The sequence below is a fragment of the Natator depressus genome, chromosome 26 (genome assembly GCF_965152275.1).
Source record: "Natator depressus isolate rNatDep1 chromosome 26, rNatDep2.hap1, whole genome shotgun sequence".
Classification (NCBI taxonomy): Eukaryota; Metazoa; Chordata; order Testudines; family Cheloniidae; genus Natator; species Natator depressus.
The window spans coordinates 10,301,585-10,326,703 of NC_134259.1; the positions used below are offsets into that span (position 1 = coordinate 10,301,585).

The following is a 25,119-nucleotide window of genomic DNA, read 5'->3' on the forward strand; positions in this document are numbered from 1 at the left end:
CTCATTTTGATTTGACCCCATTTCTTCTTTAAAAAAAAAAAACAACAACAACCAAGCCCTCGATTGGTAGCTGAAGAGTGGAACCTGATTGGACAGCTTGTGCTGTGTGCCAGCTGCTGGGGCTCTGTGTCATGTGTGTCACATGAATGGGACACGCTGGGGCTTGTTGGCTGAATTCAGAGCTGGTGGGTGAGGGGGATCCCAACTTCGAGATATTTCTGGACAGTTTTTTTTTTTGGTCAAGCATCTTGCTCTTACAATTAAGGCTTCTGCAGTGTCGTTTCATGAGGCATTTATAAATATCTCCTTCATATTTTTTTCTTACAGTTTTTGACTCAAGATGGTAAAATCCCAGATATGCTGCCTGCAGAAGCTTTCTAAATCGGTCAATAAATTCAAAGGGCCACTCTTAGTTATTTACAAAGTGTATCAAATAACTTGCATTGATCCAGCACTTTTCAACCCAAAGGGCTGAACACACATAATACAGGTTTGGACAACACATAGTCAGTCCGCCCCCCCTCCCCACCAAATAAAAAAATTATGAAGCCCTCAAAATCATGAGCTGCTTTTTATAAATAATAAATGTTGGGATCTTTTTATTTGCCATCCGGCGTTTCAGCTTTTAGAGTTCACACCTTCCAACTTTTATCCCCAGCGAGAGCGAGAAGCTTACTTAAAAAAATGCCAAACAAGCCACAACGAGGGCTTTAGGTGCTAGAGATACAAACAAAAATAATACAAGGGCTAGATCCAGAGATTCCTTCAGCCATCCCAAATGACAGGATGAGGCACAGTAGCTGTATAACTACACAGCATGACTTCACACATTTAACACAGGAACTGCAGTGTGGCCAGCACCTGTAACTTTATTGCAAGTTGTGTGTTTTTCGGAAGCATGGGGAGTCGTGCAATTGGGGGGTGGGGAGGGTGTATCTTTAAGCTGCATGGCTGGGGGTTGCACCAGGAAGGGAAGCTCAAGGCTACAACCATTAGCCCTGCTTCATTTCCGATGGTGAAACGTGATTAAAGATTACCACCATGGAAGCGTAGAACCATTCCTGCACTTTACAGTAATCCAAAGCTGATCTCAGCTCCTCAGTTCAACATCACGTTTCTGAGTCCCCTTCCCCATCCTCTTTGGAACCCCCTTTCAGGTAGTTGAAAGCAGCTATCAAATCCCCCCTCACTCTTCTCTTCCGCAGACTAAACAATCCCAGTTCCCTCAGCCTCTCCTCATAAGTCATGTGTTCCAGTCCCCTAATCATTTCTGATGATTTGATGTACAGTGAGAACAGCTGATTGGGCCTTCAAAACAGACCAGAAAAGGTGCTATAACAGGAGAAAAAGAGGGGCACTGACATTGGATCCTTTACTGACTCGGTACTTACTGCTCCAGACCAGTTGCAGCGTTTGGCTCTGACAATGACAGGCATTCAGGAGGCACCACCTGACCCAAGTGCTCTAAACCATTTCTAACAATCTACTGAGAATATGACACGTGGGAGAGACTGGCAGCTATGCAGAGGGATGCCAACAGCAGCCATGAATAGCTCATGCAAGGTTGAGACCTCCACATTCAGATTAAAAGACTGCAAAGGGGTGTTTCTCTAGTGCAGCGTTTCTCAAATGTGGCCAGCGTGGCTGCACGCAGCCACCTGGGGCTTTTCATCCAGCCACGACAGCCCCTGGGGGGGGGGTGATGGGGAAGGGGGGCAAAGCATCGGCACCTTCCCCTCCCACCCTGCACCAGCTGTGGAGACCGGTGGGGCACAATGCTGCAGCAGCAAGGTGAAATCTCAACCCACCTTGCAGAGGAGTCAGGGGTCGGGCTTCAGCCCTGGGGTGGTTGGGTGGCAGGCTCCAGAGGCGGGACTTCAGGTGCGCAGCGGCAGGTGCTGAACTCCAGCTCTGGCCATATGGCTCCGGCCTCTGGCCCCCAGCTCCAGCCTCTCAGCGGTGGGCATTGGCCCCCAGCTCTGGCCCTGGGCTCCAGCAGCTGGAGCTGGCCGGGGGTGCTGACCCCTGGCTGTGACCGAGCAGCGGCAGGCATAGACCCTCAGCTCCAGCCATGGGGCCTCAGGCCCCAGTGCTGATCCCCAGTCCCTGCCACACAGCAGTGAGCACTGATCCCTGCTGGCAGAAGGTGGCACCCCTGGCTCTGGCTGTGCAGCAGTGAGTCCCGGCTCCGGCTGCAGGCACTGACCCCTGGTCATGCAGCCCCAGGCCCCAGCTCTGGCGACACAGGCATATGCTGGCCCTGGGTGCTGACCTCTGGCTCTGGCCACACAGCAGTGGGGCTCATCACCTCGACCATTGCCTCAGGTTCCCACAGCCTTCCCCCTCTGACCACCTCACCCAGGCCTTATTTTGTCCTGGGGCTTGCTGAGAAGTGATATTAACAAACATACAACTATCACTGTTCACAGCAGACTTACTGGTGAGCTGGGAGGCTGTGATAAGTGATATTAACAAACATACAAGTATCACTCTTTACAGCATTATTTTTATTATGGAGTCTGCAAAAAAAAAAAAAACCACCACCACCCTACACAAATTACCATGATTTGGACATGTATTTGTGCATATTCATTTGTTTTGCCTTGTTGTTATAGGAAAAAGTGCCGCACTCTGAGACCACAAAAGAAAATTTGTTGCGAACACCTGTGGGTGGAAGACTATGCAAGATGGTGACTAACTAGTGAGATTATCATACCCTAGGTGACACGTCACAATTCTCCCCCTCTGCCAGGCTATTTGGTTGAGCACAGGAAATTCCCTCAATCTCCCTTTGAGAGATACCTAATCAATTAAACAGGTTTAGAGGGTCTTAAAAAGTCAGCTCTAATGCTCCTACAGAGCGATATGGTCTGACAGCAGCTACGCAGGGGAATTTCCGCAGAAATATTATCCTCCAACCCGTTGTAGTTTGAGATAGCAAAGCAGTGTTGGTTTTAGCCTATGGCTGCCACCTTGTGACTTTCTACATCATTATTCTAACAGATAGCGAGTGCAGTCATTTTGTAACTAACAAAACTGAAGATGGTTGGAGGTTTCACAGGGCTTTCAGCTAAGTGTGACCATTGCACACAAGCATGCTTTGAACAATATCATGGTAGCTGAGTTATATTTGGAACACTGGTTAACTCAGGCCCCAAAACCCCCGTTTTAATGTTCATGAGCAGTCTAAGAAATATATTACCCCCTCCATACACAGTAGAAGTTCTTGCCAAATTTCTCTAGCTCCCAAAGCACTTGACATTGGAAAGTGCTAACCGAATACTCTTGCAGCTGGGAAAACTGTGGCCCCCAGCAAGGGAATGAATTCTCCCTAACACTTCCCTGGACCTACTGAGAATTTGAGTAACTTTTAATATAAATGTTGGCTGCACTTAAGCGGTTTTTTACCCCAATTTATTGTAAATGGTTTTTAGAAAAAAAATCAAATAATGCATCATCTTTGTTACAAGCTGAAGGAAAATGGGAAGAGTTATCGGTATTTCAAAGTCTTACCCAAAAGTGGTATTACTGCACTAATTTCGCAATCAGTAACAAAATTAAAGTGTTCTGTATTTGTTTTGTATACAAGTTTAGTAGAAGTTACTTTGAACTTGTCATTAATCTTAACACTATTTTAAGAAAGTTTAGATAATTTAGCTGAGCTGCAATTACAAAATTTCCAGTTTATTAACATGGTCAGACAAGTCTGGAAATTGAAAGTTGCAATAGTTTAAAGAGGTATGTTTAATTACTTTAATGCCACTTCTGTAAACACATTTAAAAAAATTTCAATTAAGCTTGAGTCTATAAGTAATCAACATTGATGTAAGCCACTTTTAAATCATAGTAAGTATATCTACGCAAAGTTGCCTTAGTTTAGGCAAACTGCTTCCACATGTGTGCAATCAAGATCACTGTGCTCTCTGGCCTCAGACTTCCCCTCTTATATCAAGAGACAACCTGCTGCAAAACAAGTATGCAGGTTTCAAATACAAGTTGTTTAAGTGACATCCGTCACACTCACTTATGTCACTTGGCTTCCAGTTACAGCCAACAAAGAAGGAATGTTTAATTTTAACTGCAAACTGAAATTGGCTAGATGGTAGTATCTATATTTAAAATCAGTCATGTGATTGTCCACTAAAAAGCTGATGGGTATGGCTTATGGTCACATGAAATACCAGAAGCCTTCCAAGTTTTTTTTATTGGATTACAAATAATGTTGATATCTAAGCTCATGCTGAGGTATACATTTCTTGGACTTAACACCAAAATATAAATCTTCTCAGTACTATTCAGACTTGTTAAGTCTAGTCATAGTTTGAGAATAAGATTCAAAAATTTTATTACCATTTTCACATTTCAATTATAGTACAGTTCCCATTTTGATAAGGACATTGTAAAGACTGAGCTCTTTTTCCATTAAGTCATTTAGAAACTCATGGGTAACTTCAGTTGACTGAGGTTTCACAGGTAGAGCCCTAGAGAGATGACTGTTTATAGTAACGCAATGTTTCAATATTGCGGCCCTTTACAACTAGCAACTTCCAAAGAGAGTTAAAGCGTAGGTTCTAAAAACAGCATCTAAAAAGGTGTAAATAGACCCATGGTCAAGAATAGCAAAGATACAAGCGTTTTTCAAAGAAGATACAAAACAAAAATAAGCTGAAAATATTTACAGAGAAATATCTACAAACATGCCTAACAGCATTATTTGAGGCTTCCTTCCTCCTCAGAAAAGTAGTTTTCATCTCAACAGCTCTCAGGGGATCTTCCCTTGATCCTAGTGCATTTTAAGAACCATCCTGCTGATCCTCAATCTTTGGGGCAAGATAGTATTTTAAGTGTCCCATATCCGCAATCTTGTACTCCACAACTGAGGGAGAAAAAAGGCAAGTCAGTTATTCTGAACACTTCCAACAAACAGTGTAGTTTAGGCCAGTGTTGAGACTTTACAACGCAGCTTAGAAGTGGTGTAGCTATACAAAGTTGTTTTGAAGAACTGAAAGCAGTATTACTTACCTAGTGGAACATCTGCAGACATACTAAGTGTAACTGTAGGTGACAGTGGTGTGGCTTTGGTGAAAAAATTCAAGTACCTCAATGCAAAAGTGAGCTGGACTGGCTCACTCATCTCTATTGTAACCTAACAGGAAGAAATCAAAGCCACCAATCATGAATTAAGACTACAATGCTCTCTTAAAAGCAAGGACAATGATCAGTAGAGCCCCATTAAGTATTCATGTAATTTCTGCACCTTTTTCTTGGACAGGGATTTCTTCATGTTCTCATAGCCCATAAATGTAGCATGGCACAAGAAGGAACTTCTGGGCACCTATCAACTATTAGTTGCAACCCCAGTGACAGCAATTTTCTACCACAACAGAGCAAACGCCAGCCAGAACACTAGTAACATTTCCCCCACCCACCTCCCATTTTCCTGATACCCATGTATTACTCAGCCCTGTATCAGAGACAGGAAAGACCCAGAATGTTGTAGCTTGTCAGTTCTCTAAACCCAGCCAGGTAGGCTGGACTTTCGAGTCATCAATTCTCTGCAAATTTTTCAGAAAGTTGCTCCTGCCCCAACAGTAGTGAGATACTCGAGTCCCCATATTTTGGAAAATTTTCAGACCACCACCAAACTTACAGCTTCTTCCTCCTTATCCACATTACTGGTCTGTGACAGCTTGATGTTTCCATTTCCTAGCTCTCCATTGGCAGAAAATTTTACACCATCTTTTGCACAAGAGATGACAACAGCATCTCCAATATGGCTGAGATCTCTGCAGATCCGTGCAAATTCACCAGAAGGCATTTTCACTACACAGCTGTATTCTTGTTCCTGTGAGAAGACAACCTTAGATATAGTTTCTAACAGTACCTGAACAAACTTTTGTACTCTGTCACTTTATTCAAGATAAAAGTTGTTGCATTCTTTCAGAAAAGAAAATCTTATTATTCCACTTCAATATTCTGAGGTGCAGTTCAAATCTGAACTATGGCTGAAAAAGCAGCAGCTTGTTAGCAAGGTCTGGCCTTGGCATTTTCAGTTTTATCTGCTAACTTTCAAGTCTGTAGCTTTTTACTTACATTGGCTCTGCAGTACTTACAGGCTGATTCTATTTCACAGTCCATCTAAGCTTGCTAACTTCTTAGCTATATTTATGAAAATCCACTTAAAGCAAAGAACCCATAGAAGGGATACTTATACAGCCTTATTTAGTCCATAAGATCTTTATGGACATGGAAAAACAGCTTGACTGAGTCAGTGAAGTTTGCAGCACTGAAAGTTAATTACCCAAGTATGTTTGTTTTGCTTCCAGATTCAGTACCACTGAGTCGCATTATGCGGCTTTAGTCTATTCAAACTAGAACCAGTATGTAATGCTAAATATTTACATATAAGGTGTACCTTCTATTGTGGACTTCAATTAATGCTGTTTTGTTATTCTAAGGGATTTTACAAGTGAAAAGTTGCAAGAGCTTGTACATTAGCATGTGAGACAGAGACAGCAGATTTAGGCCAAAAATATCACACACAGAAACAAGTCTAAGGCTTCTGCTGAAATTTAATGAGAGCTCTGTTGGGAAACTAAGTTTGCCTTGAAATAAAGTTTACGTTTATTACATTTCTTAACAGGAAGCTAGTCACAAAACATTTTATGACAACTAAACTTTCAAGTTGTAGACTTATTTGTAAAGCCCAATAATCTAATTTAGGTCAGCAGTGGAGACAAAAAACTTACTGGAATTCCAAGTTGCTCCACATCCAAATCCATTAACTTCATCTCATAATCAGAGACCTTCTCCTGATCTAAAAAGATACGATATATTTGACCAGAACTGTTCTAAAATATTAAAGGTAGGGTTGTTGGTTAGATTCTGTGCCAGAAGATTTCCTCAGTGTAGTCTTAATTTGATAAAGAAATCAAATAATGTTTTACGTTTTTCTTGGTGCCACTTTGTGACTATCCCCAATGCCACAGCTATTCTTTAGACAAATATCCACTGAAGTCTACCCAAAATATAGAGCTTAATAAAGTTAAATAGTGACTGATGGTTCAAAGATATGCATATATTTTAATTCTGGAACAGCAAAGGAGGCCAAGGCACTGATGAGCTGTTCAGAAATGCAGAATTACAAGATTTCACCCCAATTTTGCTTCATAACTGAATTAAAGAAGTTGTATCTTAATTGTGAAAAGATTTGGAGTCGAGATATTTACTTGGTGCCTCAAATACCAGAGCCAGTGTATCTGCATTGTCCTCTGCTCTGAGGGTGATGATGTCTTCATTGCCAGCACACTTCAGTATTTTGGACATACTAGGAAAGAACAAGGGAACTCGGTCAGTCAGACGGCACCAAAGTGGTATGGGCAAGAAATCTGAGGGGGGGGTGTGTGTGGGGCTGCTTCACACACCGATTTCATGCAGCTGCCTCCAGCGCATCAACGCCAACAGCAGCCGGAGAACGGAGATCAGCCCCTGCGACATGGCAGCTCCGGGGGCTGCTCAGCCTGACCCCCCCCTCCCCCCACGCGGGCCAGGGCAGGTGGCAAGGCCGCCGGTGGGGGGCGCCCGCGGAGGGGGGCGAGAAGCCGTAACTCGGACCCCCGCTCACCGCAGTGACGGGCGCTGGGCGGACGCCCCTGAGCACCGTGCCCCGGGGCGCCCCGCCCAGCCCCGGGCACTCGGGGCCCCCCCGGCCCCGCCCCCACGTGCAGCTTTCCCGCCAGCGCGGCCGGGGCATTGTGCGACTGGCGCCGAAATGACGTCACCTCCGCTCACGGGCAGCGCGCGCTGCAGAAACGGCGCGAGACACCACTCGCCGCCCCCCCCCCCAGAGAATTTCGCTCTCTCGCGCCAGTCAGTAACCACCCCCCCTCCCCCTCCCCCGGCTCTGCCCGCTTCCCGCCCGTCGCTGAGGGGCCTGAGCCCAGCCCCGCTACCTGGCCAGGTTGACCCCCATGGCGATGTTGCGGTCGCAGCGGTAGGTGTCGAAGCCCTCGGAGCGCAGCGTGAGCTGCACCAGCGAGACGTGCGAGGAGTCCATGCTCTGCAGGCTGATGCCGCCCGAGCCCAGGTCCCAGCAGGCCTCGGTGATCAGGTCCTTGAGCGCCTCCAGCACCCGCTTCAGCACCGAGCCCTGCACCAGCCGCGCCTCGAACATCCTGTCAGCGGGGGAGAGGCCACCCAAACCCAGCGCCGCGCTGCTCCGCGCACACACAGAGACTCCCCCCCGACTGCCTCCCCTGCGCGCCAAACGGCGGCTCTTATAGCGCCTCGGGCCTCGCGTCCTGGCCCCGCCCACACGTCGCGCTGCACCAATCATACGCAGGTTGGCGCCGGAAGCCTCGCTGACACGCGGCTCGCTCGCCAACGAGCGCCCCCGTCATGCCGGTAGTCCCGCCCCCTCGAAAGCACACCCGCTCACAGGGGAAGCGTCAGAAATCCCGCCCACATGCCTGTGCTCGGCCAATCACGACGTAGATAACATCGCCCTATGCTTGCCAATCACCTTACGGGTCACAATCGGAGCCACGCCCACCACTTACGGTACGACCACCAATCAACGCATGTGTCTCATTGTCCATACGTACCTGCCAATCGCTGTTCTCCTCAGCACTGGGCTCCGCCCTAGTGCCCACAGCTCCTCCCACTCCCAGCTTCTCTCCTGTTGTCGCATGGGCGGAGTGGGGGGTGGGAGTAAATGGAATGTTGGGGCCCCATAAGTTCCATGGGAGGGGATAGATGGAATGTTGGGGCGCCAAATGTTCCACAGCAGTAGCTGTGTGGAATGTGGGGGCCTTGAATTTCCCATGGCATCTGGGGGGGGGGGGGGTTGCTTCTGGGTGGAACATTTAGGGACCTGTCGGCCTCGGAGCTGCTGGAGGAGAGGAGCAGGGGCTGCTGCTGGGTGGAACATCAGGACTCTGTAGGGTCCACTGCAAATGTGTTGGGGCATTGGTCCTGCTCTGAGCAGGGGGTTGGACTAGATGACTTCCTGAGGTCCCTTCCAACCCTGAGATTCTATGAAATGTGGGGGGCTGTTGAATGGATTGTTGGGGCCCCAATGGTTCCGGGGCAGTTGTGCACCCCTCTGTGCATAGGGGCTGATAATTGGAAGCTTGGGCCCCGGGTGGTTAAGTGGCACTGAGTGGGAAAGCAGGGTTTGCAGCGGCAGGATGGCATGTTGGAGCTCTGAAGGTTTCACGAGAGTCATGGGAGGGGCCTGGGTGGAAAGCTGAAGTCCTGAAGGTTTTGGGGCAGTGCGGAGTTCTGATGCGCTGAAGGCCCCATGGCAGTTCTGAGCTGCCAGATGGGATTGGATTGGTCAAGCTGTAGAGTTTGCCAACTTGCACCAATTGTGGTGGTTTTTATGGTGATGTAATCAATCTGTTAACCTCCCAGGAACTTTCCGGCTTTCATGATGCTGCACTCAGTGGTCACTCAAAATATCACAGAGCTCAGAGCCACTTCCTACAAAAGCACAAGCCCCCCTGAATTAAACATTGTTCCTTACTTGCAATCAGTTAAAGGCCTGTAACATACAGCCTAGCCTCTCCAGTAGAGAGACCCTTGATACCCAGGTCAGCAACTGCATTGCAATGTCAGTATCAGTGGCAGCTCCAGTGCACCATCACTTGTCACTTTTCTTTGAAATTGCAAAACCAAGTTCTAAAACTGTCCAGAGTTCTCATTCCCCACCAATTTGTTGTTCATTGAATGCTGAACAACTAAGGTTATTTTACCTCTATTTGGCACTGGTGCGACCATTGCTGGAATACTGTGTCCAGTTCTGGTGTCCACAGTTCAGGAAGGATGTTGACATTTTGGAAAGGGTTCAGAGAAGAGTCTTGAGCATGATCAAAGAGCTCAATCTATTTAACAATAGAGAGGTGACTTGATTACAATCTATAAATCCTTACATGGGGAACAAAAATTTTATAATGGGCTCTTCAGTCCAGCGGAGAAATGTCTAATGAGATCTAATGGCTGGAAGTTGAAGCTAGACAAATTCAGACCGAAAATAGGAAGTACATTTTAAACAGTGAGCGTAATTAACCATTGGAAACATTTACCAAGGCTCGTGGTGGATTCTACATCACTCACTGACAATTTTAAAATCAAGGTTGGATGTTTTCCTGAAAGATCTGCTCTAGGAAAGATTGTGGAGAAGGTTTCTGGCCTGTGCTATTGTCATAAATATAAAGGGAAGGGTAAATCCCTTTAAAATCCCTCCTGGCCAGAGGAAAAATCCTCTCACCTGTAAATGGTTAAGAAGCTAAAGGTAACCTCGCTGGCACCTGACCAAAATGACCAATGAGGAGACAAGATACTTTCAAAAGCTGGGAGGAGGGAGAGAAACAAAGGGTCTGTATGTCTGTTGGTATGCTGCTTTTGTCGGGGGTAGACCAGGAATGGAGTCTTAGACATTTAGTAAGTAATCTAGCTAGGTATGTGTTAGATTATGATTTCTTTAAATGGCTGAGAAAAGAATTGTGCTGAGTAGAATGACTATTCTGTCTGTTGTCAGAGTAACAGCCGTGTTAGTCTGTATTCGCAAAAAGAAAAGGAGTACTTGTGGCACCTTAGAGACTAATCAATTTATTTGAGCATAAGCTTTCGTGAGCTACAGCTCACTTCATCGGATGCATACTGTGGAAACTGCAGAAGACATCTCCTGCTGGTAATAGCTTATCCAAAGTGACCACTCTCCCCACAATGTGCGTGATAATCAAGGTGGGCCATTTCCAGCACAAATCCAGCAGGAGAGTGAGTTCGTGTGTGTGTGGGGTGGGGGGCGAGAAAACCTGGATTTGTGCTGGAAATGGCCCAACTTGATTATCATGCACATTGTAGGGAGAGTGGTCACTTTGGATAAGCTATTACCAGCAGGAGAGTGGGGTGGGAGGAGGTATTGTTTCATGGTCTCTGTGTATATAATGTCTTCTGCAGTTTCCACAGTATGTATCCGATGAAGTGAGCTGTAGCTCACGAAAGCTTATGCTCAAATAAATTGGTTAGTCTCTAAGGTGCCACAAGTCCTCCTTTTCTTTCTGTCTGTGTGTCTTTTTTGTAACTTAAGGTTTTGCCTAGAGGGATTCTCTATGTTTTGAATCTAATTACCCTGTAAGGTACCTACCATCCTGATTTTACAGGGGTGATTCCTTTACTCCTATTTACTTCTATTTCTATTAAAAGTCTTCTTGTAAGAAAACGGAATGCTTTTTCATTGTTCTCAGATCCAAGGGTTTGGGTCTGTGGTCACCTCTGCAAATTGGTGAGGATTTTTACCAAACTTTTCCCAGGAAGTGGGGTGCAAGGGTTGGGAGGATTTTGGGGGGAAAGACATGTCCAAACTACGTTTCCCAGTAAACCCCCTTAGAGTTTGGTGGTGGCAGTGGTTATCCCAAGGACAAAAGATAAAATTAATGTGTACCTTGGGGAAGTTTTAACCTAAGCTGCTGCAAGTAAGCTTAGGGGGTTTTCATGCAGGTCCCCACATCTGTACCCTAGCGTTCAGAGTGGGGGAGGAACCGTGACAGCTCTACAGGAGGCCAGACGACATGGTCACACTGGTCCCTACTGGCCTGGGCCTCTATTTGTCCTCACACCCCAAACTGTGGCCTTTGTGTCTCTTTGGAGGGTCAAGCCCTGCCTGCGAAGACACACTCAGCGCCATGGGGCGGATGCAGCCCCCCGCCTCTTCTGCATGGCATCAGCGACTCTGCGGGGCCCTGTGTGGGGGTGCGGAGGGGGCGTCTTTGCCCGGTAACGACGTGCCCACGGCAGCAGGGGCGCGGGAACGCGGTGTATCGTGGGGATCCTGAGAAGCAAACTGCAAACCCTGCATGTCGTGGAAGCCGCTTCAAGCCAAGGGGTGCAGCAACACCCCTCGTTCCAGCAGCTCTGCACTGCACCCCCGCCTGCCTGCCCCCCCCTTTCCCAGGCCTCCATCGCTCTCTGGAGCGGGAATCCCCTGGGACGGGCGAGGGCCCGGCCTGACGGCACCACTCCCCTCCCGCGTACACCAATCATGGCGGCCTCGGCAGGAGAGCTGCCACACCTGGGCGGGGCTGCGCGCGCGCGAGAAAGAGAGAGAACGGCGGGGGGGGGCTTCCGCATTGAGAACGAGGCTGGCGGAGACAGAGGGGTGGCCACGCCCCTTTCCCCCCCTCCTGCGCCTGCTATTGGCTCGGCCGCTCTCCCCCCCCTCCCCCCGCATGGAACCCCGGGGCCGCTCGCGCCGCCGCCGCCGCCTGGTCTCGCGCTGCAGCGCTGGGAGCGGCGGCTGTTGCACCGGGAGCGGCAGCCGGGGCGGACGCCGCGGCCTCGGGCCGAGATGAGCGAGCTGCGGCAGAGGCTCGGCGGGGCCCAGGAGCCCGAGGAGAAGGTAGCGGGGCGGGGCCAGCGCTGCGCCGGGGGCAGGGCAGCCCCCTGCTTCGGGCGGGTGCTTGCAACGGCGGTGGGGTGCGGAAGATGGGCAGGGGCGGGGGGTGCAGCGGAGACGCCGCTCAGCGGGCTGGGCTGCGGGAGATTGTCACGGGCGGGGGTCCGGAGAGGGGGTGCAAAGGCTGGGGGGGGGTAGAAGGAGTGAGGGGTGCCATGGGGTGATGTGTGCTTTTGGGGGGGGGGTGCGCGTGGGTCGCGCTGCTGATGGGATGATCCGCCCGGACGGGAACCGGGATAGTTTCCCCCCTCTCTGAGGAATCGGGGTCGGCGCGGGTGGTTGGCCCGGGGGCAGTGCCAGCCCTTCGCAAGAGCGGTGTGGGCGGCGTGTGTTTCGGTGTAAACAGACGCTTTTTGGTTTGGTCCCCCCCCCCCCCCCCCCGGGCTGTAGCCTTGTCTGCCTGTCACCTCCCTGGAAGGTGCTCGGGTGCACGTGCCTTTGCCGGCAGCCAAAATCTTCGCAAACCAAGAAGCGGGAGTGCAGGAGGCTGGACGGTGTGTCTGGTCTGTTACAGCCCATCTCCCTGCCCAGAGAACTTGACACTGATTTGCACCCCGGGGCTGGGCGTTGAGCGCTTTGAAAATAGCCCTGAGCAAAGAAGACCTCGCTGTGCTTCTCTTTTCTAGACCATGATAGAAGCATCCGCTTCTATAGGCATATTGGTCCTTTTTTTGGAGTGCAGCTGGTTTCTGTTGCTGGAGCCCTGCTTATTATGGTAATGGGGCCGTTATATTCTGTACTGCCCCAAGTGTACACAGCGTTTTACAGACCTACCCAAAAACCCAAAATCCCTGTGTGGAGCAGCTCACAAGGGAGCTATAATATGCTACCCCTGAGAAAAGATACTGTGTTGCAATGAAAAGTGTGGTCTGTTGGATTACACAGAACCTATGATTTCAGCAACCTAATGAGAGCATTTAAGGTGCTAAGAATTGTAATGGGAATGAAAATAGAAGTCTCCTATACACTGGTTTTGTTATTTTTCAAACAAGAACACGTCTAGATGTTTTAAGGGGGAAAACTGTCACCATCAAGTTGTCTTGTAAAGCAACTGTAAAAAGGGTTGTACTGTCAAGATAAAAATCATATTTAAAAATGCACCTTTGTCCTTGCAATTAGTCATGTTAGGGACATTTTTCAGAGTAACAGCCGTGTTAGTCTGTATTCGTAAAAAGAAAAAAGAAAAGGAGTACTTGTGGCACCTTAGAGACTAACCAGTTTATTTGAGCATGAGCTTTCGTGAGCTACAGCTCACTTCATGCTATACATCCGATGAAGTGAGCTGTAGCTCACGAAAGCTCATGCTCAAATAAACTGGTTAGTCTCTAAGGTGCCACAAGTACTCCTTTTCTTTTTTCTTGTTAGGGACGTTGAAAATGAGAACTGAAAAATTGTATTTACTCTTTACTTTCTCATGCTGTTAGATTAGTTTTTGCATCTTGCTCAGCTTCAAGACTACACTAGCAGGTCAGTTTCCTTTTGGCTCCTGTTCATTAGGGCTGTAGTGGTGGGCTTGTACTTCCCACACTGCAGTGGAATGGTTGAACTACTTAAAATAAAGAAGTTAAAATCATGACAACATTTCTACGTTTAAGTAAACATCAAGTGACAGTTTGCATTTGTTTCTACAATTGCAGCAATGTTCCTCTAACATCTCACATGAGTTTTAATATATATGTTTGGTTCTAATTACCTATATCATTTCTCTGTCATTATAGAGCTGAAACTTGAGGGAGAAAATGACCCTTTGTTGAAAGGGGTTGCTAAAAACTTGCCTTGATTTAGGTCCAAGGTGCTGACTGCCTCATAGCTTGTATAAGGTGTATCCTCTCAAAAATTACTGACTTCCATTTGTTCAGTGGTAATAACATTTTCATTTTCTATATTAAACAAAAGAGGATTAACCCCTCATCATCTAGGGAATTGCTTTTGTTTCAATTGCAATTTGTTTTGCACCAGGGGAATTTAAAGAACTCTCATACAGAGGCTTGGATTAGGTTTTTATTGGTAAATGTTGACAAACATCAATTTCAACATTCCCACAAATTGATTGGAAAAAATATTTCAATCAATATTTATCAACATTTACAGATAGGCCAAGTAAGAATGCTGCTTGAGAACTTATTACAGTTTGATTTAAGGATATTTACTGTGTATTTATTGACATGGGATGACTGTTTGTGATTTAACTGTTACAGAGCTTTAACTTTTTGAATCCCAGTATATATTCTTGTTAAATAAGTGTCTGATTCCTCCAGCTATTGCCTGACTCCCCCATAATTTTCCCTAACTCTGAAAATTTCAATAGGTAAAAATGCAAAAGCCATAAACCCCATAATTTTGCACAACTGTAAAAATGTAAATCAATAAAAATAGAAAAAAGCTTAAAATAAACTGATTCTCCACTGAAATCATTAACACGGAATTCTGCCAAGCTTACTTATCCTGCGATACTTTTGTAGGAGTTGGAATGCTTCCTGGGAAGCTTGGAGACGCTAGTATTGCTTAACTGAGATGAAAACATTCTCTGTCAGCCAAACAAGCTGAGCTCGTCTTAGCTATGTGGGATATGTTCTTCTTTAAGAAGGTCAAAGGGCTGTTATTTAGAGTGCAATCTCTCTGGTTATCTGCAGATAACAAGGCTGTTTTTTCATACAATGAGTTCTCTAAAAGGTGTCCTCCAGTTATGTGTGTGTCAATACCTTGAGATGCAATCCTCCCAATAGAAGTCTGGGAATTACGAGGCATCGCTCATCCCAAAATAACCCAAACCAGCAAACAAAATGGGAAAGACAAAGAATTACTGCAGCCCCCTCTGATGTTAAAGGTGGCAGCTGTGCAACAATACACAGCAATTTAGGATGGGAAGCAAATAATATTTTGAAATTTAAGGAGCGAGAACGAGGTTGTCGGAATGTGATTACCTAAATTGGGTGCTTGGCAAGATTCTCTCTTTAATGTATTTTCCAAGGCCTTGCATGTGCAATGAGGTCCATGTGAGCGCACCTTTGCAGCAAGCTCATTGTAAGACCCCTCGGGGTCTGAGATGGTGAAGCTGATTAGCACCAGGGTTATCTTCTTCAATGTTTTGGAAAGTGCCTGGCACACTTGAGGCATGACAGCAATAAAAATAAGAGCAATTGAGTGTAGCTTGAGTGCATGCTGTAATGTATGTGCAGGTCTTTTTACTGAACCCTGCGTATCATGTCTGAGCATCATTGTACCGAGGGGACTGTGTTACCCGTTTTCTGTTATATTTGTAGCCTTGCCAAGAATAATAATTTAGCAGTGTTCGCTCTGTTTCACAGGGAAAAAAAATAGCTTTGAAAAGAATAGAAGCCCCGTATGATTCTTAAACGTTTTTTCCTTTTGCTAATTTTTTAAAGTTTAAAATTGTACATTATTAAAATCGAGCATTTCAGCCTTTTTTCCCCACCTCCATGGTGTTTTACACTTCAGTCAGCTTTGCAAATGGAAACAAGAGTTAGTTTCGCTTTCTGCTCCTCGTTTGTTGGCACAACACGTTAGCTGTTGTTCCGTTGGTACAAGGGAATGTTCAAATGTGAAACTTTTTACTGAAATAAAAACCCATTCCGTGAAAACGTTTCCCTGAGTGTTAGATTTTGTAAGACTTTAGAGTCTGGGGCTCAAAGATAGGGGATAGGATCCTTTTAATTCCCTCTAGATCGCAGTGAAATGCGATAATTGGAGAAATTTACGTGGATGTTAATTGTGCTGTACCTGCTGTGGATAAATAGGAACTCAATCCTATTGACCATCTTTACCAGCAAAGGATTTGATTAAAAAATAGCTGTCCGTGGATGTTGGTTATTAGATGAATACGATGAAAGTTCTGAGCCCCTACAGGACAGTTCAGTTCTCCTGTTCTCCCTTGCTGTTTATAAACTCCTTCTTTTATTTGCTATAAAATTGGATGTGGGAGTCTTCTTAGTTGAAGTAAGGAAAGACTTTAATGTGAGTGAGATCAAAGTCTAGTGCCCGTTGTACAAGCGTCCTGTTGAATCACATTTTCCTTCAACTGCAATTTTACAGAAGTGCAGCAAACACATCTAATTCTCTTTTTCTGTTCTACGTGCGATCCAGGGATTTTTCAAGGATCTCGGGGGCTAGTAATACATTCAGCTAGCACGTGTGGGAAGGGAGGAGGGCAAGACCATGCCATTTAGAAGCAGAGTCTTTAGGGCTGCAGATCTTATTGATGCATGACTTTCAGCTTTCTTTGCCCACCCTTTGTGGTTCACATCCTACATCTTGGTGGAAAATACCGTCCCTTTTAACTATAGTGGCAGCGGCAGGACCGAACATTAGAAGCCCATTTAGCAGCTCTGCTGCGAGGCATACTTGTGCAGTGGGCCATACAGGTGAAATTTTCCACTGCTCAGTTTGCTGCTGCTGCCTCGCTTGAAAGTGGTGTTTCAGCCCTGACCCGAGAGGTCATTTTGGTCTCCATTGCCCACTTAATACTTGGCGTCTCTGAAACTGCCAACAGAGGTGCCAGTTAGTCTTTTACAATGGTGCCATTTATTGTGAAGACATTCTGCAACTAGGAATTGGTCTGAGACCACACTAATATAGTTCACGATGGTTTGCCATCAGATGGTAGCAACTCGTACCGCTGCCAATCTGGCCTCGAGCTGGGGAAAGTGTCACGAGCTGATCCTGGTTTCCGTCAGTCGCTACGTACCAAGAAGGGTTTATTCTTGCAAGATGCTGAGTACGCTGCAGTCAGTGGGAGTTGAGGGCATTCAGCACCTTGGCAAGCTGAAAATATATATGCAACTCTCCTCTTCGCTGCCTGCTTCTTTCCAGGTTCATATCGATGCTGGAGTGGCTTTGATCACTGATGGAATCCGGTAACTTAAGGATCTGGTCCCAGAATCCTTCAGTGACAATATTTTGTGTGAGTGAAATGCATAGCAAGGTGCTCGACTTCTGCTAACCCATTTGTTGTTATAGACGTAAAACTGCACTGAGCTTTCCCACATAACAAAGGCCAGGCACGACACAGCAAGAACTGAAATGCTGAATCCAGTGTTTTCTGTTGGTAGAAAATGTCAAACAGGGACAGTGACGGGGAGACAGACACACTGGTTTGTTCACAGAATCGTCTTGATGGGGATGTTGCCAGTGCTACCTTCGTGCTAATAAGTGGCTAACTTATTTCTTTCTGTCTGGCTGACTGAGCGTTTCATTGTCTAAGCTTGCAGCACCAGATCAGCCGTATTCTCCAGGCAGATGACTGACCTGTTCTGCTGAACTCTTGCTGTCTTAAACTCTACAGAGCTTATGTTTATTCCCTATCTATAATCAGGCCATTCTAGGCCATTGTGATGGAGGCTCTGGCGCTTCAGCTTGCCAAGGTGTTGAATGCCCTCAGCTCCCATTGACTGCAGTGTACTCGGCACCTTGCAAGAATAAACCCTTCTTGGTATGGTGTCCCTCCTTCTATTTCTGAAGCATATGGTTAATGACAAGACAGATGAAGCTGAGGTGGACGGGAGGTTCTTTCATGGGAACAGGAGACTAACAATCGGAGCTCTGCATTTCTGTTTCCTACTCTGCCGCTCTCTGTACCCTTCTTAAATCTACGTATAAATTACCTGGTCTGTAAACGGCATATACCTATCTCTCCGGGATATTGTAACGCTTAACGGACTTGCATAAGGGATGAATTTGGCTTTGTTTGGGAAGTGACTAGCGCTTCTTGGCTGAAAGGTGCCAGACACAATGAGTGCAGATGATAAAGGAAACCAGTCCAGATACATACACTATGGTTTGCCAACCAGTCGCGTCTCCTGGTTCAGGGATGCAAGGAAAGGATTGGCTGCTTAACTCTTTAACGCAGGGGTGGGCAAACTTTTTGGCCCAAGGGCCACATTGGGGTTGCAAAACCGGATGGAGGGCTGGGTAGGGAAGGCTGTGCCTCCCCAAACAGCCTGGCTGCCTCCCCAAACACCTGGCCCCGCCCCCTTCACAACCTCCAACCCATCCAACTTCTCCCCCGCCCCCCCCCCGCTCCTTGTCCCCTAACCACCCCCTCCTGGGACCCCCCCCCCACTTCCCGGGACCCCGCTCCCTATCCAACCCCCCTGCTCTAAGTCCCCTGACTGCCCTGACCCCTATACACACCCTCACCCCCTGACAGGCCCCCCGGGACTCCCATGCTTATCCAACCCCCCCCCCCCCGTTCCCTGACTCTTCCCCCCCCCCCCCCGAACCTCAGCCCCATCCAACTGCTCACTGCCCCCTGGGACCCCCTTACCATGCTGCTCATAGCAACATGTCTGGCAACCGTGCCGCTCGGCCGGAGCTAGACACATTGCTGCTTTGCCCAGCAGGAGTGGAGGGCCAGAGTGCTGCCCACGCAGTGTGACTACGGGAGAGGTGGGACAGCAGGGGAGGGGCTGGGGGTGAGCCTCCCCGGCCGGGAACTCAAGGGCCAGGCAGGATGGTCCCGTGGGCCGTAGTTTGCCCACCTCTGCTTTAACGTGACAAAGTTCATTAGAATCTCATGGTTGGAAGGGACCAAAGAGGTCATCTAGTCCAACCCCCTGCTCAAAACAGGACCAATCCCCAATTTTTGCCCCAGATCCCTAAATGGCCCCCTCAAGGATTGAACTCACAACCTGGGGTTTAGCAAGCCAATGCTCAAACCCCTGAGCTATCCCTCCCTTCCTGCAGGAATTTTGAGTGGAAACTTCACAGTGCTTGCTATCATTTGCCCCAAAGATCCAGTCCAGTGTAATAAGTGTCTGTCTCACTCGGTGAGCTGCCTCACTTGTAATATTCTCTTGACCTTTTCTTTAGCTACATTAAAATTTCCCAAGTGCATGAAAGATGGTGAAGATCTTTTTAGAAATGAGTTTTATACATCAGGGACTAGGTTTGTAAAGGTAGATGCGACGTCATGAAACTGACAACACTAGATCAATAGGATTGTCTGTTTATCCATAGAGCGGCAGATCCTGCTTGCCTTGCTTACGTGAGCAGCCCAATTAATGTCAATGGGACTGATCAATAGAGGAAGGTAAGCAAGGTTTTGCACAATGTTCTTATTAGCAAATTAACTTGATAAGCTAGATCTTCTATTAGGGCTTGAAAAATATTTGCCCCTGGGAAATAAAGGGTGGTAGTTTCTGTATTGTATGATGGCAAAAACATCTTTCCAGATATGAACAGAGTATAAATTGTTGAACTATGGCTTTTTGGGGGTGGGGGTGGGGTGCTCTGCAAAGGGCTCCAGAACCACCCTGCTGCTTATAGCAACAGATTTAAATGGCTGTTCAGAAACTTGTATGCAGCAGGGATGTTGTCAGCATTGCTATTCCATTTTGCTGCTGCTGGAGCCTCTGCAGCACTGGAACTGTTGACCTTGGACTCTGCAGGTAGCTCCTCGTGCCCTCTTTGACATCTGCCTCTAGCTGATCAGTTTAGCTATTTGGTTAGGAGAGATCTGATTTTTTTTTTATTTTTTTTTTCTCCCCAGCCTTGCTGACATTCTCCAGCCCTAGCTAGCTCTGATGTCTGGGGATTTGAGGCCAAGGGCCACATTTCCTTCTCCTTAACCTCTTGTGAACTGCGTGAAAGGAAAGAAGGTAAAGGAGGGGGGAGAGAGAGAGAGAGAACAAGCCTGTTCCTAATGGAAAACAAGGCTCTAGACCTGGCAGTGGTGTGAGATAATCTAGAAGGGTAGATAATTGGCTGATGCTAGATGATCCTAGGGAGCAAAGACAAGAAAGAAGACCTCGAATGAGACCGTTGCTTTAAGTGGGAAGCACTTCAGTGAAGGGACTGGCATTGTAGCATTGGTGGCTCTGGTGTGAATTTAACAGCTTGTCCCTTGGTGAGGGCACTGGACGGGAAGATGCTGTACAATAGCTTCAGGAGTAGAAGTATCAGGGTTTGCATCAGGGTGCGTGGCTGCTGGAACTTACTTGCAATGACCGGTAGCGTTTTGGGTGATGAGTGACAAAGCTTTGGACACGCTGGAAACAATAGTCAAAGGTCTTTTAAGATAGCAGGTAGCTCAGAGGTTATTGCGCACACGTTACTGATAAGATAGTAAGGGGAAGATTTAAAAAAAAAATCTCCCCTGTGGTTTGGCTGAGCTGGTGTTTGGCTAAATTCCATGTTTTAACTGTATTCCAACCTGGAAGTGACCACTCTTAAAGTTTTTAGGGCTCTTTTGAAACAAGAGATTCATTAAATCTTATAACAGTGATTCCTTACATGCAGATGCACACATTTTTATTGGTTCATGCGTGGACAAGACTGCTTCCCCGTAACACAGCTGATGATGTATCATCCTTGGAGATTTGTCCTCTCCTCGAGCTCTTCAGAAAGACTCCCCATCCCTTCTGTGACGCTGCACCACATATTCTTCATTGTGATATGATTATAGCATAATTAAGACGTATTTTATGCAAGACGGGTTGTGTAAGGTGTCATTGGAAAAGTTATGATTTGCTGAATATGAGTATCCTATTTGTATGCTTGCATCATTTTTTGTATCTGAAGTTCTGAATATTGACTGTGTCTGTATTTCTCATGTAGTCACACCTGGGTGACGCCCACTAGGCAAGATGCTTCCAGTCTAGGTCGCTGGCGGGGAAGGACCTATTCATGATAATGGGCCGTTAGAAAGAACAATAGGCCTTAAGAGAAGCTTATCTCACACTGGGTGAACCATCCTGAGAACATTCCAGATAGCCTGTAAGCAATGGCTGCTACGACACTACAAGGGCATGTGACCAGGCCACACGACGCTGGACTCTATCTTGAGATGTTACTCTTTTTCCACAAACCGGTCTGGGGAACCAAGTTTTGAAACAAAGGGTTCCCGCCGTAGGCTAAAGCTATGTAAGGCAGGGGAGTGACATCGTCTGTTGTTCTTCACTCCCCACACAAGAAGACTCCTGGAAAGACCTGAGGAAGTGCTGGGCCCAGGCTAAAGGGATTTCTAGCCTGTGTATGAAGACCTGAGAAACCCAAGCTGTAAAGCTAATGCAGCTTGTGCCTTAAGAATCTGTAAGTCTTCCTGTACCATTAGTTAGATAGGGTGAGAATCTGCTAATTCATATCCAATCTAGTATATTAAGTTTAGTGTGCATTTTTGTTTATTTGCTAGGTAATCTGCTTTGATCGTAGCTGAAGGAACAAAGGCTGTTACATATTCCTCTCCACGTTGAGGGGGAGGCGAACTGGACAATAAATTCATACTGGTTGGGGTTTGGACCAGGGTGGGACGGTACAGCTCTGGGGTGCTCGGCTGGGAAGCTGGTGGTAATTTTGGCTGTAGCCTCTCTGTTGTTGGTTCACATGCAGTGGCTGGTCAGAGAGCCTGCATGTAACTGCAGCTGGGTGTGTCCCTGCCTGTGTGTATGCTGGTGAAAGTGTAAGACGGAGTGGGTCTGCAGCTTGTCACGGCAGTACAGTGTGAGAGGGAGCCCGGGCTGGTGGTCAGAGGGCTCAGTGGTATCCCAGTTCCAGGTGGCACCTGTCACACCCTCCCCACCACACACCTGAAACTTTACCCAAGAATTCCTTGCCCTAAAGTATATGGGGAGCACAAAGCCACCTTTGTGTGAAATTTTGTGCTTGTAAAATTATGAGCTGAAGTGAGGGAGAGTGGCCATTTTTAAAATGAGTTTGTGCATGTAAACAGTAATGTGACAGTAGGAGCTGAGATTTAGTACTGAGCAAACTGCACGTATACAGTAAAAATGTTCAGAATTCATTCATTGTGAATCAGTTCATTCACTGATTCTTGGTCAGACGCAGCAGTGTGTCCCAATAAAGCCTTCCTTCCCGTTTCACAAAGCTTTTTATACCCATGGCGGTCAAAGTGAAAGATGAATTTATACGCTGAAACCTCTTGCTCTGTTCATTGACCCTACGCGTGAGTGTGTTTCAACCTGTGGTGCACAGATCCCGGGGGTCCGCAGGCTATGCCTAAGATTTCCAAACGGAATTTCCGTCTGAAATTTTTTAGGGGTTTGCAAATGAAAAAAAGTTGAAAACCACTGCTTTGCATATAAGCCCCTTCGTTTTCAGTTTAAACCTATTTTTACTGAAAATTTCCTGGGTTTTACAAGAAGTATTTTTTTCTGATTTTCGCCCTACTTATGTAGCCTTCAAATACAAAAAAACTCAACGTTTATTAGCTCATGCAATGTATTGTATTTTCCTACGTGTATTACAATAATACCTTACTCTGTGTGTACATGCGAAGCTGCCTGTTGAAGTAAGGCTATGCGTTAATCTAGAAGATCCACACAATAAACAAACAGACACGCATGCAAGCTCTGAAGTGCCTGAGCATCTGAATGTACTGATGAATCTCATGCCCACCATGTACCCATTCAAGCCGTTAGCAGATAACGGTTTAAAGCTTCGACCCACTGAAATGGGAAGAAAACAAAAATCTGTTTCAGAACACAAGGAAGTATTTGAAAGTTTAAAAAAAACAAGGACAGGAGAAAAGGATGAAGTTGAGTGTATGCGCTGCAACTGATGTGGCCCAATTATTAAATAGAACTATTCGTCTACAACAGTAAACTCTTTATTCAGATGAAAAGTTATTTGGGGATTAGAGGATGTATTGTTTTCTTAAACTCAGAGGTGGCATTGTGTTTTGAGTTCTGTTTCAGTTCTGCAGCAAACCACATTGATGAATGCAATTCAGAACATTAATCTACTGAAAATTTCCCACCCCCATCTTTCCGGCCACCAAAATAAACCTCGATATTTACCCCGAAGAAATTATATTTTTTTTTGCACTGATTTTTTGATCACCTGTTTTTGTTGTGGTGATGGTAATAAACCCCGATAAATTCCCAGGAAAAATTAAATAAAATAAAAATGGAAAAGAAAGGGCCCTATACACACAGAACATACTTCACCCAGGAATCTGAACCCATCTCTTTCCCCACCCTTTTCTGTTCTGGGGCAGCTAAGAGCTCAGTTTAAAGCATGTTAATTTAAAGGGAAATACATCCAAACAGGAGACAAAAACAAGTGGCTTCATTTTAAATTTCATATATAGAAGAGCACAATATTTACCTACATTGCACCTATTTACTCCCTTTCAGTGAAAAATAGCATTCTTTACTTTTGGTCCTAAACAGCTATACCGCGTTGTTTAACACCTAGGAGTGGCATTGCCCACTGCTGGTATCTGCAAAGTGCTTTGGGATGAATGTCACTACAAAAGTGACAGATATTGTCTCATTATTCAAGGGAGAAACTTCCTCTGTTGTTGAAGGTGCTTCGTTCCTGGGCTCAGACAGTTGAATTTCAGCAAGCTGAAGAGAGCGATGTAGACGTGATGAACAATTAAAATGCAATGAAAAGAAAGCTACAGGATCTGGCCTGCCGGAGGCTGAGGTAGTCATCACTGATTCTCAGGTTGGCTGGAAGAAAAGCCAGGCATCTGAAGTCACACAAGAGTAGGATGCTCCAGAAGCAGTTAGATGTAGGCTATACAACTAACTGTCTGTCCACCCCACAGATCCAGTCTAAGGTGACAGGCGGTTAAAGTTTCCCCATGCAGGTATCCCCACCAGCCTGGCACCTAATGAAGCCTGTAAGGTTATTTATTTATTTTTTAAAAAAGGGAAGAATTGTCAGACATTTATTGACACAGTCAGTTCCCATGTGTTCCAGTCCAGTGAGCATCCAGGAATTAGGACATGCTTGTAAACTGAGAGCAGCTGTATAGAACATCACAAAAACACGTGCTGACTGAAGTGTTACTGTCCCCCCGCTACTGAGCCGTGTAGCTTTGTTTCGAACACAATCAAATTTAGCAAGTCAGTAGGATCTGATCAGAGACGTGTGCAGTCTGCGTTCAGCCCAGCAACAGTCAGATTAAAAACTAGATATTGGTGTCAGCAAGCGTGATTCATTCAGAACAACATATCCTGGTGACTCAGTCAGTGAGCACAGCATGATGATTAGCCCCACTGCTCCAAATTGGTTGGTTTATTCCGAGAGGGTAAATGTACTGGGCTCACGGTCCTTTGCAAAAGCCTTATTGTATTATGTATTACAACATACAGTGGCTGAAAGATTCCATCATCTTAGCCCTGGCCTAATATTTAGACTTGTTTGAGAAAAACTTTTACTAGACCCTATTGTAAAGAGTCTGCACGGGAACCATTTATCAGACGGCTCCTGCATCTCTTTGCTAGAGTGCTGTTTAGCACCGACACCTATCTGATGTGCTTTGTCATTGTTGCATCGATCCATGGAGATGCATGTACACAGAGGAGACTGAGTATCCTAAATAGCTATTTGCATTAATGGTCAGAGAGGGGTGGTCTTAGTGTAAGCGCAGCGTGCCTCGGATGGCATGTGACCAGGCTTCATCACGGAATTTGGTCCGCTGGTCGGATCATTCGCTTCCCCGGCTTGGGCTAGGTACTGACGGGGAATGCGATGTGAACACTGATCCATGCCCCCCCCCCCCCCCCATCAGCGGGGTAATCACACTTTATACTCCTAGCACTCAAATATAAAAATTTTATTAAAGCTAATGTTAAATAGTTATATAATACGTAGGTTGAGAAAAGAGTCTCTGTATATCTGGGTATAGTGTTTAGATTATCCACAAATACAAAGTTTGTTTTTAAAAGTCACAT

General features: G+C 46.3%; 2 protein-coding genes across 2 annotated transcripts in view; one reads left to right on the forward strand and one right to left on the reverse strand.

Annotated features, from left to right (window-relative positions):
* Nucleotides 1–2,520: 2,520 nt before the first annotated feature.
* On the reverse strand, nt 2,521–8,271 carry PCNA (proliferating cell nuclear antigen). Its single transcript, XM_074940004.1, has 6 exons — nt 7,953–8,271; nt 7,230–7,327; nt 6,750–6,817; nt 5,651–5,845; nt 5,023–5,146; nt 2,521–4,876 (listed from the first exon to the last, which is right to left on the reverse strand). Exons 1-6 carry the CDS (start codon nt 8,171–8,173, stop codon nt 4,794–4,796), a joined length of 789 nt encoding a protein of 262 aa, XP_074796105.1. The 5' UTR covers nt 8,174–8,271; the 3' UTR covers nt 2,521–4,793.
* Nucleotides 8,272–12,264: 3,993 nt separating this feature from the next.
* Nucleotides 12,265–25,119, forward strand: part of CDS2 (CDP-diacylglycerol synthase 2) — a 45,177-nt gene continuing 32,322 nt past the window's right edge. Inside the window, exon 1 of the mRNA XM_074940269.1 lies at nt 12,265–12,400. Coding sequence (XP_074796370.1) covers nt 12,350–12,400 — 51 coding nt within the window. The 5' untranslated portion in view covers nt 12,265–12,349. The remainder of the gene's footprint in view (nt 12,401–25,119) is intronic.